The sequence below is a fragment of the Ranitomeya imitator genome, chromosome 5, assembly GCF_032444005.1.
Source record: "Ranitomeya imitator isolate aRanImi1 chromosome 5, aRanImi1.pri, whole genome shotgun sequence".
NCBI classification, from domain to species: domain Eukaryota; kingdom Metazoa; phylum Chordata; class Amphibia; order Anura; family Dendrobatidae; genus Ranitomeya; species Ranitomeya imitator.
This window is the reverse complement of record NC_091286.1, coordinates 553,263,809-553,282,034: the sequence shown is the minus strand read 5'-3', so window position 1 is coordinate 553,282,034 and position 18,226 is coordinate 553,263,809. Positions and strand designations below refer to the sequence as shown.

At 42.0% G+C, this 18,226-nt stretch overlaps 1 protein-coding gene across 4 annotated transcripts in view; it reads right to left on the bottom strand.

Moving 5' to 3' along the window:
• Nucleotides 1-8,572: 8,572 nt before the first annotated feature.
• Nucleotides 8,573-18,226, bottom strand: part of FAM124B (family with sequence similarity 124 member B) — a 65,336-nt gene continuing 55,682 nt past the window's right edge. For 3 of the 4 annotated variants that reach the window (XM_069727645.1, XM_069727644.1, XM_069727642.1), the window contains one exon: nucleotides 8,573-10,277. In XM_069727645.1, coding sequence (XP_069583746.1) covers nucleotides 9,762-10,277 — 516 coding nt within the window. In that variant the 3' untranslated portion in view covers nucleotides 8,573-9,761. The remainder of the gene's footprint in view (nucleotides 10,278-18,226) is intronic. The other variant, XR_011312495.1, reaches the window with a different exon arrangement.

The following is an 18,226-nucleotide window of genomic DNA, read 5'->3' as shown; positions in this document are numbered from 1 at the left end:
CTTTTTTTACTCTCACTTTTTTATGTTAGTCCACTTTCAACCCGTACATCCGTAGAGTCATATATTTCACACACATACTTTTTGTCCTTTATTTATGGGTCACTACATTATCACTTCAATATATGTATCTTATATTGTATACACTGCTTATACGCATGTACACATGTGATTTAGGTTCCATTCACAGTCTCACCATGACCTAGTTTATACATCTTTTTTGTATATTATTCATCCTTCACTGTTTTTCACATATCCTCATGTCATTCTCCCAGTGTTCATGTTCAATTGGCGCTATATAGGCTCATATTCATTGTTATATCAATATATTTATCTGCATATAGTCATATATTTGTCTCTTTTACTTTTAGCCTGATTCCGGTATTTTCGTGTGCACTTCACCCACCTTCACCTTCCCCTTCCTTTGTGACCTCACTGCCACTGGTCAGGTACGTGCACTTGTTCACTGTTGGCTCCTGGTTTGTATTCTCTGTTTGATCGCGCTGCTTCCTGCTTCTTACTTCCCTCTGAGCGGTGTGCGCTTCTCCTGGCCGGCGTGACTCAGTTGCCGTGGATACGCGCCCTTGCAGCGTCGCACATCTGGCCCCTCCCACTGACGCATCAGTGCGGGGCGTGGCTGTGTGACGTTGGGCGCCGACTCCACCGCTTCCGGTCATCGCTGTGCCTGGGCAAGCGCCGCCATTGCCGCTTAGAGCTTTGATGTTCTATTTATAAGGAGACCTCCATTCCCCTCACACTAGCGCCCCCCGAGGAAGCAACAGTTGCGAAATGCGCCTCGGGGCCCCTCTTTCCACGCACAGTAGCAGGTTGGTTCGTCTTTTTACTTGTCTTTCCCATATTTCTCTTTTCTCTGCCACTATGCAGGTGTAGCCCTGACTCTATTTATCAACACATGTGGGACTTCCCAGGATAACTGTGGCTATGTATTACTCTTAGAGAGCTATATTGGGTATCTTGTGATATTAGGATTGCATTAGGCACTTTATTATATTTATATATTTTTCTATTGGAACCTTCCTCTATCCGGATATTACTGTGGAGCTCATCTATCTGTGTGGTTACCGTCTTGTATAGCTTATTGATACAACAGCCTTTCATTTCTTGAATGTATATATTGTAACCACGCTACATATATATTTATATATATATTCTCTGTATGATTAATTTATGATTTGCTCCTCCAGATAGTTTGGAATATAATTTTACATATATGTACTTTCGTATTATCTCTCGTCATAGCATCCGTGCGTGGCACTAGTGTTGCCTCTCTTTTTTCATTGTGTCTTTTAATTCTTTGTTCTCATTGTTGTATATTTATATACTAGCTGAAGAGCCCGGCGTTGCCTGGGCATAGTAAATATCTGTGGTTAGTTATAGCACCTCACTTCTCTTATTTTCCCATTACGCCTCTCATTTTCCCAATCACATCTTTAATTTTCCCCCTCACATCTCTCATTTTCTCCCTTACACCTCTCATTTTCTCCCTCACTCCTCTCATTCCCCCCTAACACTTGTCATTTCGACCTCACATCTGTCATTTTCCGATCACTCCACTATTTTCCCTCACTCCTCTTTCGACCTCACATCTGTCATTTTCCGATCACTCCACTATTTTCCCTCACTCCTCTCATTTTGCACTCACACCTTTTCATTTTCACCTCAGTATATACATGTTTGTTATCTCCCTTATATATAGTATACACCTGTATGTCATCTCCTGTATATAGTATATACCTGTATGTCATCTCCCCTGTATATATAATATACCTGCTGTGTGTCATCTCCCCTGTATATAGTATATACCTGTATGTCATCTCCTCCTATATATAGTAATATACCTGTATGTCATCTCCTTCTATATATAGTATATACCTGTATGTCATCTCCTCCTGTATATAGTATATACTTGTGTGTCATCTCCCCCGTATATAGTATATATCTGTGTGTCATCTCCTCCTGTATATAGTATGCGCGTGGCGAGTTTTGAGTGGCGACTTTTGTGTTTCGACTTTTATGTGGCGAGGTTGGTGTATTTGTGGTGAAATATGTACTGAGCGTAATATGTGTTCAAGCACGTGGTAGTGTGTGGCGCATTTTGTGTGTGTTCATATCCCCGTGTGTGGTGAGTATCCCATGTCGGGGCCCCACCTTAGCAACTGTACGGTATATACTGTTTGGCGCCATCGCTCTCATTCTTTAAGTTCCCCTTGTTCACATCTGGCAGCTGTCAATTTGCCTCCTACACTTTTCCTTTCATTTTTTCCCATTATGTAGATAGGGGCAAAATTGTTTGGTGAATTGGAAAGCGCGGGGTTAAAATTTCACCTCACAACATAGCCTATGATGCTCTCAGGGTCCAGAAGTGTGACTGTGCAAAATTTTGTGGCTGTAGCTGCGACGCCTCCAACACTTTTCCTTTCACTTTTTTCCCCATTATGTAGATAGGGGCAAAATTGTTTGGTGAATTAGAAAGCGCGGGGTTAAAATTTCACCTCACAACATGGCCTATGACGCTCTCAGGGTCCAGACGTGTGACTGTGCAAAATTTTGTGGCTGTAGCTGCGACGCTTCCAACACTTTTCCTTTCACTTTTTTCCCCATTATGTAGATAGGGGCAAAATTGTTTGGTGAATTGGAATGCGCGGGGTTAAAATTTCGCCTCACAATATAGCCTATGACGCTCTCGGGGTCCACATGTGTGACTGTGCAAAATTTTGTGGCTGTAGCTGCGACGGTGCAGATGCCAATCCCGGACATACATACATACATACACACACACACACACACACATTCAGCTTTATATAGTAGATTTTTAAGTTTCTTCAATAAAAGTGTTAATTTTAGCTCAAGTTTCCATCTCTTTTTGGTTTTCTATATTCGTATTATGGCGGAGCATTTACTTTGGTTGCCCTCCCTGTTGGTTTATTGATGGAATAGTCTGCGAATGTCATGTTTCGTTTCGAGAGCCCCTGATGTGCCTGAACAGTTGAAAACACCCACAAGTGACATTATTTTGGAAGTTAGACCCAAAAAGGAATATATCTAGATGTGTGGTGAGCACTTTAAATCCCCAGCTGCTTCACAGATGTTTATAACGCAGAGCAGAGAAAATAAAAAATCCCATTTTCCCACAGAATTGTTATCTTAGCCCCAATGATTTTATTTTTGCAAGTTTTTCATAAGAAAATGGATCACAAAATTTGTTGTTCAATTTCTCCTGAGTACGCCGATACCCCATATGTGGTCAAAAACTACTTTTGAGGAACAGTGCAAAGCTCAGAAGGGAAGAAGTGCCATATTGGAGTTTTCGTTTTGCTGGACTGGTTTGAGGGGCCCCTGAGTTGCCAGAGCTGCAAAGCTCAATAAATTCAACTAGGGGTGCAGTGAACATTTTGACACCACAAGTGGGTCCCAGAATTTTATACCATTGGGCAATGAAAAAATAATAATTACATTTTTACCATCAAAATTTTGTTTTAGCCCCAGATTTTCATTTTCACTTTCACACAAGAAGTGAGTAAAAATGGCATCATAATTTGTCCCACAATTTCTGCTGAATATAGAAATACCCCATATGCAGCTATACAGTACTGCTTAGCCATATGGCGAGATTTGGGAGGAACGCAGCGCTGTTGGCAAAGCAGTACTGTTATACAGGAGGCATCCTAGAGAATTTTCTATAATAGTTTGCGAACTCCATATACAGAGTAACTAAGTGAAAGAAGAGCAGAATCCCCCCCTCAAGTGACCTCACATTATACCCCTTTGGGAATTTATCTACAGGTGTAGTGATGATTTTGACTCCATGGGTTTTTTCCAGAAACAAGCAGCAGTGGATGTTGCTGAGTGAAAATTGCAAACTGCCGTTGTAGTGACGAGTACGTTGCAGTCACCAGTACATTATGCCCAGCTCATGCTTCTGTAGACACACAACTGTAAATTAGGCGGGCTCTCATCACTACAGAAATGGCACTGAAACTTTTGTTAGGAACATTTTACATAACATTTGGGATCACATTTATCTGGCACTCTATGCAGAGCAATTACATCAGGGTTTCCCTTTAAATCTTCAAGTGATGTAATTCAGATGAAACTCCCAGTGATCCATTTATTATAATGAGGCAGCAGAGTTACTCTGGACTCCCTCCGTCTGGCCTCTGTTCAGCGATGTCCTTTTTTTCAGAGGTGCACAAAACTGTGACCAATGGCACTTTTATGCAACCTAATAAAAAGGCGGACACCGCCAATTCATAGGCCAGACAGGGTCCACATTGCCTCCATCTGCCTCATTGTAGGGAATCCTCCACTGGGGGTTCCATCTGAATCAAGTATTTCAGAAATTTACACGGAAACACCCGATGTAATCGTTCAGCGGAGAGTGCCGGATAAATGAGCACCAAGCCTTACTGCGATCTTTGGGAGGCAGAATAAAAAAAATTAACCACAGGTGAATAATTGGTTTTATTTACTTATTTATTTTATTTTTTACACCATTCCTCATGCTAAATAAGTCTTTGGGCGACTTTATTCTTCAGGTTGGTGCGATTAGGCTACTTTCACACATCAGGTTTTCAGTGTCAGGCTAAATCCAGCGAATGTTGGAAAAACTGGATCTGGCGCAGATTGTGAAAAACTGATGCGACGGATCCGTTTTTTTTAAGGATCCGGCTAGCATATCTAGATTATTGGATAAAAAAAAAATTTGGAGCATGCTCAGTTTAAAAAACCGGATCAGGCCGCCGGATCCGCCTTTTTCAGGATCCGGCACCTTCCGGCTCCCATAGGCTTCCATTCTAGCAAACAGCTGGAAGCGCTTCAGGCTTTTTCGGCAGAGACAAAAAACGTTGCTATGGATGTTTTTTCAAGAAACTGGAAGCGGCAGATTTGCCGGATCCGACAAAAACCGGATGAAACACAATGTCCTCCGGTGCAATCCGGCACTAATACAAGTCTATGGGAAGAAAAAACCTAATCCGGCGGCAACATTCGCCTGATCCGTTTTTTTGAAAATTAGGTGGATTTAGCCTGACACTGAAAACCTGATGTGTGAAAGGTGCCTTACAGCGACACCAGATTTATATCTTTTTTTATGTTTGGCTGCTGTCACACACTAAAAGACACTTTGTTTTCAAAAACAATTTTTTACATCACCATATTTTGAGAGCTATAATTTTTCCATAGTTCAGCCAACTATGTTATTGTTTTTTATGTTGTTCTGTGTGTGGTAAAATCAATAAGGGACGTTTACTCTTCAGGTCAGTACGATTACAGCGATAGCACATTTATATAGGTTTTTTATGTTTTGCCGCTTTTACACAATTAAAACTATTTTATAGAAAAAATTATTATTTTTGCATCGCATTCAGAGCGTTAACTTTTGTATTTTTCCACTGATTGAGCTGTATCATGGCTTGTTTTTTGCAGTACAAGATGACGTTTTCAGTACTACTGCAGCGCCCCAGAGTCCTGGTTCATTGCAGTAATGTTATTCTTCCACCTGGGGGAGTGATGTTATGTCTGAAGGCAATGAAGGAGATCTTCTGTCGAGGTATCACAACCACACACACTTCACACTCCAGCCACCAGGGGGAGCAAAAGGTTCTATCTATTTGGCCACTCCTCACATTAGGGTAAAACTGGTAGTTGGAGGGAAAGTTAGAGAGTTCCTGGCTGGGGACCGATGAGAAAAGGTCTCCAGGTCGAGCTGGCTGGAGTGATCTCCATTCAGATCCAGACTGCGGTCTGAGGAGGACGAGGGTACATGGAGCTGCGACTGCATCCCATGCGACAGCATCCCAGGAAAGGACACGAAGAGAATTGTGCTGTAGTGAGTGAGAAAAGAAGTCATAGCAACAGGAGTGAAACATCAGTGGGAGATCAGCTAGAAGCAGGCTGCCTCCATCTGAAGCGCAGATCCGGTAGCCAGAACACAGAGGGAGTATGCCGTTACTTCAGAGACTGGCAGGACAGTTAATTCCACATTAGCTGCCCGACCTTAATACCTAAGAAGACACGGTGGCAACTTGTGGGGGCCGGGGCGTCTCTATAAAAAGCCTCAGGCCATCAGTCATACGAGTTTGTCCTATCCACACCAGCTGGGGGACAGAGAGGAGTAATAACAGTGAGGACCTTATTGGAGCTTATGCAAGTAGGGACCTACTGTGTTACTGTGCGCTAGGGGAAGGCTATTGAATTCCTCCTGGATAAGGGGACTCTGGATTTTCCTTCAGACCGGCCGGACTCTGCCTACCCTGTGGTCCCTACCCTGGACTGTGGATGCTGAAGCCTTCAGTAAAGGTAAAGAGACTGCAACCTTGTGTCCTCGTTATTCACTGCGCCATGCACCATCCACCATCTACACTCTGGGAAGCCCTGGGGACATACTTCACCTGTGGGAAGGTATACCATCTAGCTGCCATAACATCACCCCAGTGGACCCCTAAGCAGCGTCGGTCACCCTGACCGAATACCACAGGTGGCGTCACGAACACTATCCTATAAACTGTTGTCCTTTTATTGGATGCCCCTCAAAGGGCCACCGACCGGGTCTAGCCACCGTGACATCCCCACTGACTACAGAAGGGCCCGGATCAGAGTACCCCATTGCCCTGACGTGGGGGGCGATCCACTACCATTTTTATTTACATTCTTCTTATTCATCATGTTTTATTCCACTTTTTGTTCGACGGTGTGATGATAAAGCATAGTTTTTGCCTCATTTTTATCTTTTGTTACGGTGTTCACTAAAGGGGTTAACTAATGGGACAATTTTATAGGTCAGGTCGTTAGGTACGCGACAATACATGGGTACTTTTTTGTCTATTTAATTTGTTTGCAGAATAATGTATATTTATGGGTACAATATATTTTTTCATTATTATTTTGTGATTTAAAAAAATATATTTTTACAACTTTTTACATTTTTTCATATATTGCCACTATGGGAATTTCACTTTCTGCAGTCTGTTCACAACTATATGGTATTGCAATGCAAGAGCATTGCAATACCTTATAACTGTAAGTGCTGCAGATACAAGTTAGATCATGCACTGTGCGTGATCTAACTAACTTGCTAGTGCCTGGTGACCCGGATGTCGTCATTATGACATTGGGTGACCATTGCAACGAACAGGACCCCACGATGAGGTCTCAGGGTCTGCGATCCAAAGGCAGAAGGGCTTTCTTACCTCTGCCTGCTCGCTAAATGCTGTGATCAGTGGCAGGAGCAGTGCAGGCACCACTCCTGGCACTGAGGGCTGGATGTCAGCTGTCTGAATCAGCTGACATCCGGCGGCGATCGCCGGCTCACAGCCCCCTATACATCCTTCCTGATCATGACGAATGTATACTGCAAATGTCAGGAAGGAGTTAAATGTATTTTAGTGGTCATGTATCAGCAAATATCAGCAAGAAATGAGAGAATATGACAGTTGAATAAAAATTAACCCCCAGTACCAAAGTAAGAGCAAAAATGACTTAAAGAGAACTGATCACCTGAAAATGCAGTCCAGATCACAAATTAAGAAAATAAAAACTTTTTTATTCAGCTCTGCAGCCAGTTTTCCATGATTAAGCAAATGTAAGAATGATCATAGGTCGTTAAGGGGTTAAACTGCACAGGGTTTTGAAATACTGAATTATGCTTATTTTAGTTTCACTGGGTTACCGTGACAGTGTGGAGCCAGAAGACCACATCGTCCAATTGCTCCTCCTCCGACGCTGAGAAGAAGCACTTCTCCATCTTTTTAAATGTGTTTATTTCTTCTGGCAGAACAGGGGTTATTCGGCCATGCTGGAAATCCCTGTGCTCACAGCTGTGCTCAGTTAGCTGCTCCTTTTACCTTTATAATCTGGGCTCTGTTACTAATGCTTGTCAGAGTTAGCTTTATTGCTGCATGGCTAACGGAAGGAAAGGAGTTGGTATGAGAAGGAGAGTGTCAAGGATCCCGGGTGTGACTACTGCCGGGAGGCTATTCGCCGCAGTAAGGGAGCCCAGAACAGAACGGCGGAGAACTCACCGGGTAGCAAGCAGGACCTGAACCATGTGACAGAGGGGGAGTGGCCAGGGGCGGAGTCAGGCGCCTGGGTGCAAAGGAGGCGAACGGCGCCGGAGAGTAGTCAAACGTGTCGAGGTCAATAACCAGGAGATAAGCGAGGTACTGGAAGGTGAGACAGAAAGATAGTCAGATGGAAACCGGAGGTCAGAAAGCCGAGTAAGTGAATGACTTGAAACACAAAGCAGAGAAGCTGAGAAAATCAAACAGACCAGATCGAGCACGGAGAGCAAACAAACAACACAGCATGCACACGAACACCAGGGGGTCAGGCACGCTGACAGAATGTCAAAGTATAACTGACAGAGAATCCTAGTCCAGTGTGGGTATAAATATCCCTCCCAGATCCAAAGGGAGGCCACAACAATTAACCCTGAGAGGGCAGGGCATTAACCCTGTCCAAGCCATGACAGAGAGTTGAAGGAGTTATCTGTGACTGTTGCTTGGTTTCTACATGTGGTAATTCCTTATCTTTCTCTATTTTGGTTTATTCCCCTACCTTCACACCGCGGTAGATTCCTCTGTTATATGTGAGTGAATATTTTGTATGCCTGGAGTTTTCTGTTAACCTTTGTCTGTGTTGCCCTGTTTGTTGGGTTGGTTAAGAGAAGGGGGGCTAGCTTAGGAGATAAGGCAAGGGCGGAGGCCCCGGCATCTTCGCTATCTGAAGTATCCCAGGGAGCAGGTTGAGCTGGGGCGCCCTCTAGTGTTAGGGACAGGGATGTAGTCCCTGGTCCTGGGTCACCCAACAGCTGAGTCATGACATTTAGTTTCTGAGGCCCAGTGGATGACTTAAAGATTCAAAGAAAACAGAAAGATAAAAGTCACACATTTTCAGCTGAATTGTACAAAATTATATTCCACATTGACATCACTATAGTTTTTCCGTGTTTAATATTATTGTATGAAAAGCACTGTTCCCATAATGTAATACAGTGAATGTGAACTGTGTACAGGAACATGTAAGTAATACTGTGAGACCTGGCTCCGGAGAAGTGTGAGCGTAGCTCTAACTACAAATAAACTATATCACATACAACAACTTAGGAAGAAACACGATTTATAAAGAAATGTCCTTTACATTTTTATTTAGATATCATGATATAAATTATCAAATGATGAACCGCTGCTTTATTCCTTCAAAGGGTTGTTCCAGAAAAACCAATATAATAGGGGATAACTTGGTGATTGTTGGTTGCACCTCAGTGAACAGCATATCCTATGGATAATTTGGGAAGCCTCTTATAATAAGATAATGGTTTACCTTAGATCCTTAAATTACGGCTCCGTAGCCCTGTCATGAATGATCAGGTATGTCGATGCTTGACCTTTGGCCATTCATCGTCAACTAGACTGCCGGAAATAGCGAAGCAATGTTCTCCGCTTTCTTCAGCAGTCAATTAATGAAGATGAAGAGGAGCATGTTCACCTCCGCTCCATTCAAGACAAGGCCGCAGAGCCCTGTTCTGGGGATTACAATCTCAGAATCACTGGGGGTTCCAGTGATCGAACCCCCCAGTGATTACCAAGTTATAATTTGTTATTTCTGGGGGAGTAACCTTTAAGAAGACTAAACAAGACACATTTCTAATTAAATAATGGTATCATCTATTGAATGCTAAAAGTCTCATCATGAAAACAAGTGATTTTCCTTCATTCCAAGGAGAATAGATGCAGCATGGGCTGACATTAAATGAAAAATTCCTCGGTGAGCTCCTTGCTATTACTATGGAGTCGTTGAGATCTCTCAGAAGGAAATATTTTGGTTCTGAAGTCGGTTTCTTTGTTCCCTTTGACAGCCAGAGGGCAGGAAGAGTCTTGTTGCCTGGAAGGTAAACCTTGAATATCTGTATACATTGGAATATTTTGTAGATCTTTTTCCATCCCATATACAGACGGAAGCTGGTGCCTTCGATTTCCTACTCTATGTCCGGTATCTACATTGGTCTCTGTCTCGTCTGTGTGTAGGTCAGGTTTGGGAACACTGTCATCAGTAATATCGCACACGTTTTGCCTTTGTTCTGATGCACTGAAGGACTTTTTATCATCTGGCTTGAGATTTAGGTTTCCTAGGACAATCTCTTCCTCTAAGTGTATTGTTTCTGATGGCGCTGGGAGTGATGATATTTGGCCAGTTATAGGACATGATTGAGGCTCTGGATCAGATCTGTCATCACTTTGTGACACGGTGGGGCTGTCAATCACCTAATAACCAAAATAAAGTATGTTAGAGAGCAGAAAAGTAACAAGTTCACCTTTAGTGTAACATAAACACATCTCTGGTAACATAGCTTTATCATACATATGTATATCCTAAAAATTAGTGGTTAAATATACGTTTCATACATTTCATTTGGAATCTTTCATTAATATTTCTATAAATAAAGAAGAAAGCTCTTTGTTGAGGATGACAATTACAGAAGGTTCTTCCTTTGTGTCAGCCATTGCTTGATATCTTGTATTCCCTCCTTATGTTCTTTGATAGCGGCAGTGTGTATCATATAGTTTTGTACCCCTCTTGCGTCATATTATAGGATACACGTAAAGGGAATCTGTCAGTAGGATCAACCCACCTAAGCCATCTATATGGGCATCATAGGAAGCTGTATAAAGTGATACCTTCATGTCTGTGATCCGATGTCTTATTCCATAAAAATCCACATTTTTCTTATAAGTAAATTACCTCTTCCAGGCTATGGGCAGGACACTGATCTGCATATAAATGTCTGAGGAGGGTTGATCATAATGTTTTGTAATCCGAGAGCAGCATAGTTCAGGGGCAGAGACACTGATTCCAGTGATGTGTCACTTGTCTGTGTGTTGTTTCTATAAAAGCAGTCTTTTATCAGTAGTCGATATCACTAATTAACTAGTTGTTTTGGGCCTTGTAGTCCTCTTACTCTATATAACCCCGCCCCACCAATGATTAGCAGCTTTCTGCCAATGAACAGTGAAGAAATAAAGCTGCCAATTAATGGTGTGGGCGGAGTTATACAGAGCTCATCATTGTGAGCACTGCTACAACCTCTGCAGAAAAAACAGTGATTTTATCAAAATGACAGAATGAAAATCAACAAGTGATACATCATTGAAATCAGGGTTTCTGCCCCTACATGATATTGCTCTCTGATTACATAGCAAAATCCTAGTGGAAAATTCCCTTTTAAGGGAATCTGTTACTAGGTTTTTGCTACTTCATCTAAGAACAGCATGATGTAGGGGCAGATACTCTGAGTCCAGCTATGTACTACTTGCTGGGCTGATTATTGTAGTTTTGATAAAATCACAGTTTTATCTGTATAGATTTACCAGTTCCCTAAATGCTGAGCTTTGTATAATCCCAACCACACCACTGACAGTTTTCTGTGTAAACTGTGCATAGGCAGAAAGCTGCCAATTAGTGTTAGGGGCAGGGTTATATACAGTAGAGCTCATGAATCTGGATGCAGCAGACTTACTAGTCCATTAATGTTGATCTCCTGCTGATAAAACAGTACGGTACTTTTTATCAAAACTACAGCATGCAGCCCAGTAAGTGATATATCGCTAGCATTAGGGCGTCTATCCCTACATTTGCATGTAAAACTTTGGGCACCCCTGGTCAAAATTATTGTTATTGTGAACAGTTCAGAAAGTTGAAGATGAAATCATCTCTAAAAGGCCTAAAGTTAACCCCTTTACCCCCAAGGGTGGTTTGCACGTTAATGACCGGGCCAATTTTTACAATTCTGACCACTGTCCCTTTATGAGGTTATAACTCTGGAACGCTTCAACAGATCCCGGTGATTATGACACTGTTTTCTCGTGACATATTGTACTTCATGATAGTGGTAAAAATTCTTTGATAGTACCTGCGTTTATTTGTGAAAAAAACGGAAATTTGGCAAAAATTATGAAAATTTCGCAATTTTCCAACTTTGAATTTTTATGCAATTAAATCACAGAGATATGTCACACAAAATACTTAATAAGTAACATTTCCCACATGTATACTTTACATCAGCACAATTTTGGAACCAAAATTTTTTTTTCTTAGGGAGTTATAAGGGTTAAAAGTTGACCAGCAATTTCTCATTTCTACAACACCATTTTTTTTTAGGGACCACATCTCATTTGAAGTCATTTTGAGGGGTCTATATGATAGAAAATACCCAAGTGTGACACCATTCTAAAAACTACACCCCTCAAGGTGCTCAAAACCATATTCAAGAAGTTTATTAACCCTTCTGGTGCTTCACAGAAATTTTTTGAATGTTTAAATAAAAATGAACATTTAACTTTTTTTCACAAAAAATTTAATTCAGCTCCAATTTGTTTTATTTTACCAAGGGTAACAGGAGAAAATGGACCCCAAACATTGTTGTACAATTTGTCCTGAGTACGCCAATACCCCACATGTGGGGGTAAACCACTGTTTGGGCGCATGGCAGAGCTCGGAAGCGAAGGAGCGCCATTTGACTTTTCAATGCAAAATTGACTGGAATTGAGATGGGACGCCATGTTGCGTTTGGAGAGCCCCTGATGTGCCTAAACATTGAAACCCCCCACAAGTGACACCATTTTGGAAAGTAGACCCCCTAAGGAACTTATCTAGAGGTGTGGTGAGCACTCTGACCCACCAAATGCTTCACAGAAGTTTATAATGTAGAACCGTAAAAATAAAAAAATCATATTTTTTCACAGAAATTATCTTTTCGCCCCCAATTTTTTATTTTCCCAAGGGTAAGAAGAAATTGGACCCCAAAAGTTGTTGTACAATTTGTCCTGAGTACGCTGATACCCCATATGTGGGGGTAAACCACTGTTTGGGCGGATGGGAGAGCTCGGAAGGGAAGGAGCGCCGTTTGACTTTTCAATGCAAAATTGACAGGAATTGAGATGGGACGCCATGTTGCGTTTGAAGAGCCACTGATGTGCCTAAACATTGAAACCCCCCACAAGTGACACCATTTTGGAAAGTAGACCCCCTAAGGAACTTATCTAGAGGTGTGGTGAGCACTTTGACCCACCAAATGCTTCACAGAAGTTTATAATGCAGAGCCGTAAAAATAAAACAAAATTTTTTTCCCACAAAAATTATTTTTTTAGCCCCCAGTTTTCTATTTTCCCGAGGGTAAAAGGAGAAATTGGACCCCAAAATGTGTTGCCCAATTTGTCCTGAGAGCGATGATACACCATATGTGGGGGGAACCACTGTTTGGGCACATGGGAGGGCTCGGAAGGGAAGGAGTGCCATTTGAATGCAGACTTAGATGGAATGGTCTGCAGGTGTCACATTGCATTTGCAGAGCCCCTAATGTACCTAAACAATAGAAACCTCCCACAAGTGACACCATTTTGGAAACTAGAACCCCTAATGAACTCATCTAGATATGTTGTGATAGCTTTGAACCCCCAAGTGTTTCACTACAGTTTGTAACGCAGAGCCGTGAAAATTAAAAAAAAAAATCTTTCCCCCCAAAATTATTTTTTAGCCCCCAGTTTTGTATTTTCCCGAGGGTAAGAGGAGAAATTCGACCCCAAAAGTTGTTGTCCTATTTGTCCTGAGTACGCTGATACCCCATATGTTGGGGTAAACCCCTGTTTGGGCACACGGGAGAGCTCGGAAGGGAAGAAGCACTGTTTTACCTTTTCAACGCAGAATTGGCTGGAATTGAGATCGGACGCCATGTCGCGTTTGGAGAGCCCCTGATGTGCCTAAACAGTGGAAACCCCACAATTATAACTGAAACCCTAATCCAAACACACCCCGAACCCTAATCCCATCAGTAACCCTAACCACACCTCTAACCCTGACACACCCCTAACCCTAATCCCAACCCTATTCCCAACTGTAAATGTAATCTAAACCCTAACTGTAACTTTAGCCCCAACCCTAACTGTAGCCTTAACCCTAGCCCTAACCCTAACCCTAGCCCTAACCCTAGCCCTAACCCTAGCCCTAACCCTAACCCTAGCCCTAACCCTAACCCTAATGGGAAAATGGAAATAAATACATTTTTTTAATTTTTCCCTAACTAAGGGGGTGATGAAGGGGGGTTTGATTTACTTTTATAGTGGGTTTTTTAGCGGATTTTTATGATTGGCAGCCGTCACACACTGAAAGACGCTTTTTTTGTTGCAAAAAATATATTTTGCGTTACCACATTTTGAGAGCTATAATTTTTCCATATTTTGGTCCACAGAGTCATGTGAGGTCTTGTTTTTTGCGGGACGAGTTGACATTTTTATTGGTAACATTTTCGGGCACGTGACATTTTTTGATTGCTTTTTATTCCGATTTTTGTGAGGCAGAATGACCAAGAACCAGCTATTCATTAATTTCTTTTGGGGGAGGCGTTTATACCGTTCCGCGTTTGGTAAAATTGATAAAGCAGTTTTATTCTTCGGGTCAGTACGATTACAGCGACACCTCATTTATATCATTTTTTTTGTGTTTTGGCACTTTTATACAATAAAAACTATTCTATAGAAAAAACAATTATTTTTGCATCGCTTTATTCTCAGGACTATAACTTTTTTTTTTTTTTGCTGATGATGCTGTTTCACAGCTCGTTTTTTGCGGGACAAGATGACGTTTTCAGCGGTACCATGGTTATTTATATCTGTCTTTTTGATCGCGTGTTATTCCACTTTTTGTTCGGCAGTATGATAATAAAGCATTGTTTTTTGCCTCGTTTTTTTTTTTTTCCTTACGGTGTTTACTGAAGGGGTTAACTAGTGGGCCAGTTTTATAGGTCGGGCCGTTACGGACGCAGCGATACTAAATATATGTACTTTTATTGTTTGTTTTTTTTATTTAGATAAAGAAATATATTTATGGGAATAATATTTTTTTTTTTTTCATTATTTTGGAATATTTTTTTTTATTATTTTTTTTACACATTTGGAAAAAATTTTTTTTACTTTTTTACTTTGTCCCAGGGGGGACATCACAGATCGGTGATCTGACAGTTTGCACAGCACTCTGTCAGATCACCGATCTGATAGGAGTGCAGGCTGCTTCACAGTGCCTGCTCTGAGCAGGCTCTGTGAAGCCACCTTCCTCCCTGCAGGACCCGGATCCGCGGCCATCTTGGATCCGGGGCTCGAGCTGGCAGGGAGGGAGGTAAGACCCTCGCAGCAACGCGATCACATCGCATTGCTGCGGGGGGCTCAGGGAAGCCCGCAGGGAGCCCCCTCCCTGCGCGATGCTTCCCTGCACCGCCGGCACATCGCGATCATCTTTCATCGCGGTGTGCCAGGGGTTAATGTGCCGGGGGCGGTCCGTGACCGCTCCTGGCACATAGTGCCGGATGTCAGCTGCGATAGGCAGCTGACACCCGGCCGCGATCGGCGGCGCTCCCCCCGTGAGAGCCGCCGATCACGCTGGACGTACTATCCCGTCCATTGTCATGGGGGCCCACCCCACCTCGACGGGATAGTACGTCCGATGTCAGAAAGGGGTTAAAGATGACACATTTTCTTCGTATTTTAGCCCTCCTCCCCCCAAAAATATCTATTTTTTATCATTTTAAAAAATTACCAAAAGGAAAATAGGCTGATGCAAAAGTTTGGGCACCTTTGGAGATTTGTGTGCTCAGACAACTTTGACCAAGGATTCAGGTCTTATTTAGCATGTTAGGGTTATGGCTTTTTCACTATCATCATTAGGAAAGGCCAGGTGATCCAAATTTAATAGCTTTATAAAAACCCAGCCTCCTCTAAACTTGTGACAAAAACAACAGCCATGGATTCTTCTACGTAGCTGCCTATCACTCTGAAAATGGTGGAGGCCCACAAAGCAGGAGAAATCTTTAAGAAGATAGAAAAGTGTTTTCAAGTTGCCCTTTCCTCAGTTTGAAATGTAATTAAGAAATAGCAGTTATCAGGAACAGTGGACGTCAAGATAAGGTCTGGAAGACCAAGGATAATTTCAGTGAGCTGCTGAGGGATTGCTAGAGAGGCAAATCAGTACTCTCGCTTGATTGCAAAAGACCTTCAGAAAGATTTATCAGACTCTGGAGTTGTGGTACATTCTTCTACTGTTCAGAGACACCTGTACAAATATGGCCTACATGGAAGGGTTACCAGAAGAAAATCTCTCCTGTATCCTCACCATAAAATTCAGAATCAGAACTATGCAAAAGAACATCTAAACAAGCCTGATGCATATTGGAAACAAGTCCTGTGGACCAATGAGGTTAAAATAGGGCTGTTTGGCTACAATGATCAAAGATATGTATGGAGAAAAAAGGGAACAGAATTTCAGGAAAAGAATATCTTGCCAACCATTAAACATGGGGGTGGACCATTCCTGCTTTGGCGTTGTGAAGAATGGATTCAATGAAATTTCAACAAATTCTTGATGCAAGCATAACACTATCTGTAAAAAAGTTGAAGATGAAAAGAAAAAGGCTTCTACGAATAGATATGATCTTACTAAATACACATCAAAATCCACAATAGACTACCTCAAAATCCGCAAGCTGAAGGTTTTACAATGACCCTCACAGTCTCCTGACCTGAACATTATAGAAAATCTGTGATCTCAAAATAGCAGTGCATGCAAGACGACCCAGGAATCTCACAGAACTGGAAGAATTTTCCAAGGAAGAATGGATGAAAATCCCTCAAATTAGAATTGAAAGACTCTTGGCTGGCGACAAAAAGCATTTACAAGCTTTGATTGTGACGCTAGTCACTTCTCCCGGCCAAGCCGTGAGTCAGAGCGGTCAAGGAGTCCAAGGTCAGAAGCCAGGAGGGTTCATCATAAACAGACGGAAGAGACAAAAGCGTGGTCAGGAAAAGTTCAGAGGTCAGAATACCAGGAGGATAACGGATCAGAGCAGAAAGAGTTAAACAGTCGGATGGTCAGAACAAAGTTCAAGGTCAGGCAACAAAAGATCAAGCATGAAAAAACTCAAGGCACAGGAAGCACAAACCTCATTAGCTGAATGTACGTCTGGCAGAGGGCTGGGAGAAGCAGCTCAGTTAAGTAGCATAGCAATCACCAGGATAATAAACACTTGGAGACTGACGACACCTCCTAGCCTCAGATTGGATAGTCGAGCTGTCAATCAACACACTGACAGCTCAGTATGCTCCTGTATCAAATTGGATGGTCAAGCTGTCAATCAAAGTACTGACAGCTTCAGCACGTCCCTGTACCGGATTGGACGTCTGAGCTGTCAGTAACTGCATCCCAGAAGCACTGGGGGGGAAACTGACAGTGATACTGTCAAAAGGGGGTGCTACTAGGTACTAACCTTGCAGGGTGCCCATTTTTCTTTTTGTAATTTTTAAAATGTAAAATATTAAAATATATATATTGTTTTTTCCCTAAAATGTAACAGAAATGTGTCATCTTTATCTTTAGAGATCATTTCATCTTCAACTTGCTTAGCTGTTCACAATAGTAATTTTGTCCAGGGGTGCCCAAACTTTTACATGCCACTAAATATCATACTGCTCTCAAATGCAGTAGCAAAGACCTGGTAACAGATTCCCTTTAAGTTACTAAAGACCATTTAATGGAAAGAATTAATTACAAATAAATTAATAGGGGGCATGAATGTCTCCCCTATACGTATTAGATGAAATTAACTAAATATTTTCCGAGGGATCTGGATGATTGTTTGATATTCTAGATTGTGAACCCTAATAGGGACAGTGCCAGTGATGTTTGTAAAGCACTGTGGAATTAATGGTGCTATATAAATGAGTAAAATTAAAAAAATTAAAATTGTACAAGTGGAGGGAGGGGCTCCAATCAGACAATGTTGGGGGAGAGAAGGTCTGTTTATTTTCAAGGGAGATAAGCCTCTTTCAGAGGAAAGATAGCTGCCTGCCTCATGTGTATGGCCCACTCTATTCTTTAGGCTGGAGTCACACTAAGCATATGAAAAATCGGATGAGTCTCCCTGCCGAGAGTCGCACGAGTGTAATGCGATACAAACAATCCGATTTCTCACACTTAGTATCCGATTTACATCTGAATGCAGTGCGATTTTAACATGAGCTTTTACATACTGCAATTCTCTATGTCATTTACACATTGTTTTCAAAGGAAATATTCCTCAAAACACACATATACAGCTCTGGCAAAAATTAAGAGACCTCCACATCAAAACCTTGTCATGGGCAGCCCCATCTCCAGACCTGAACCCCATTGA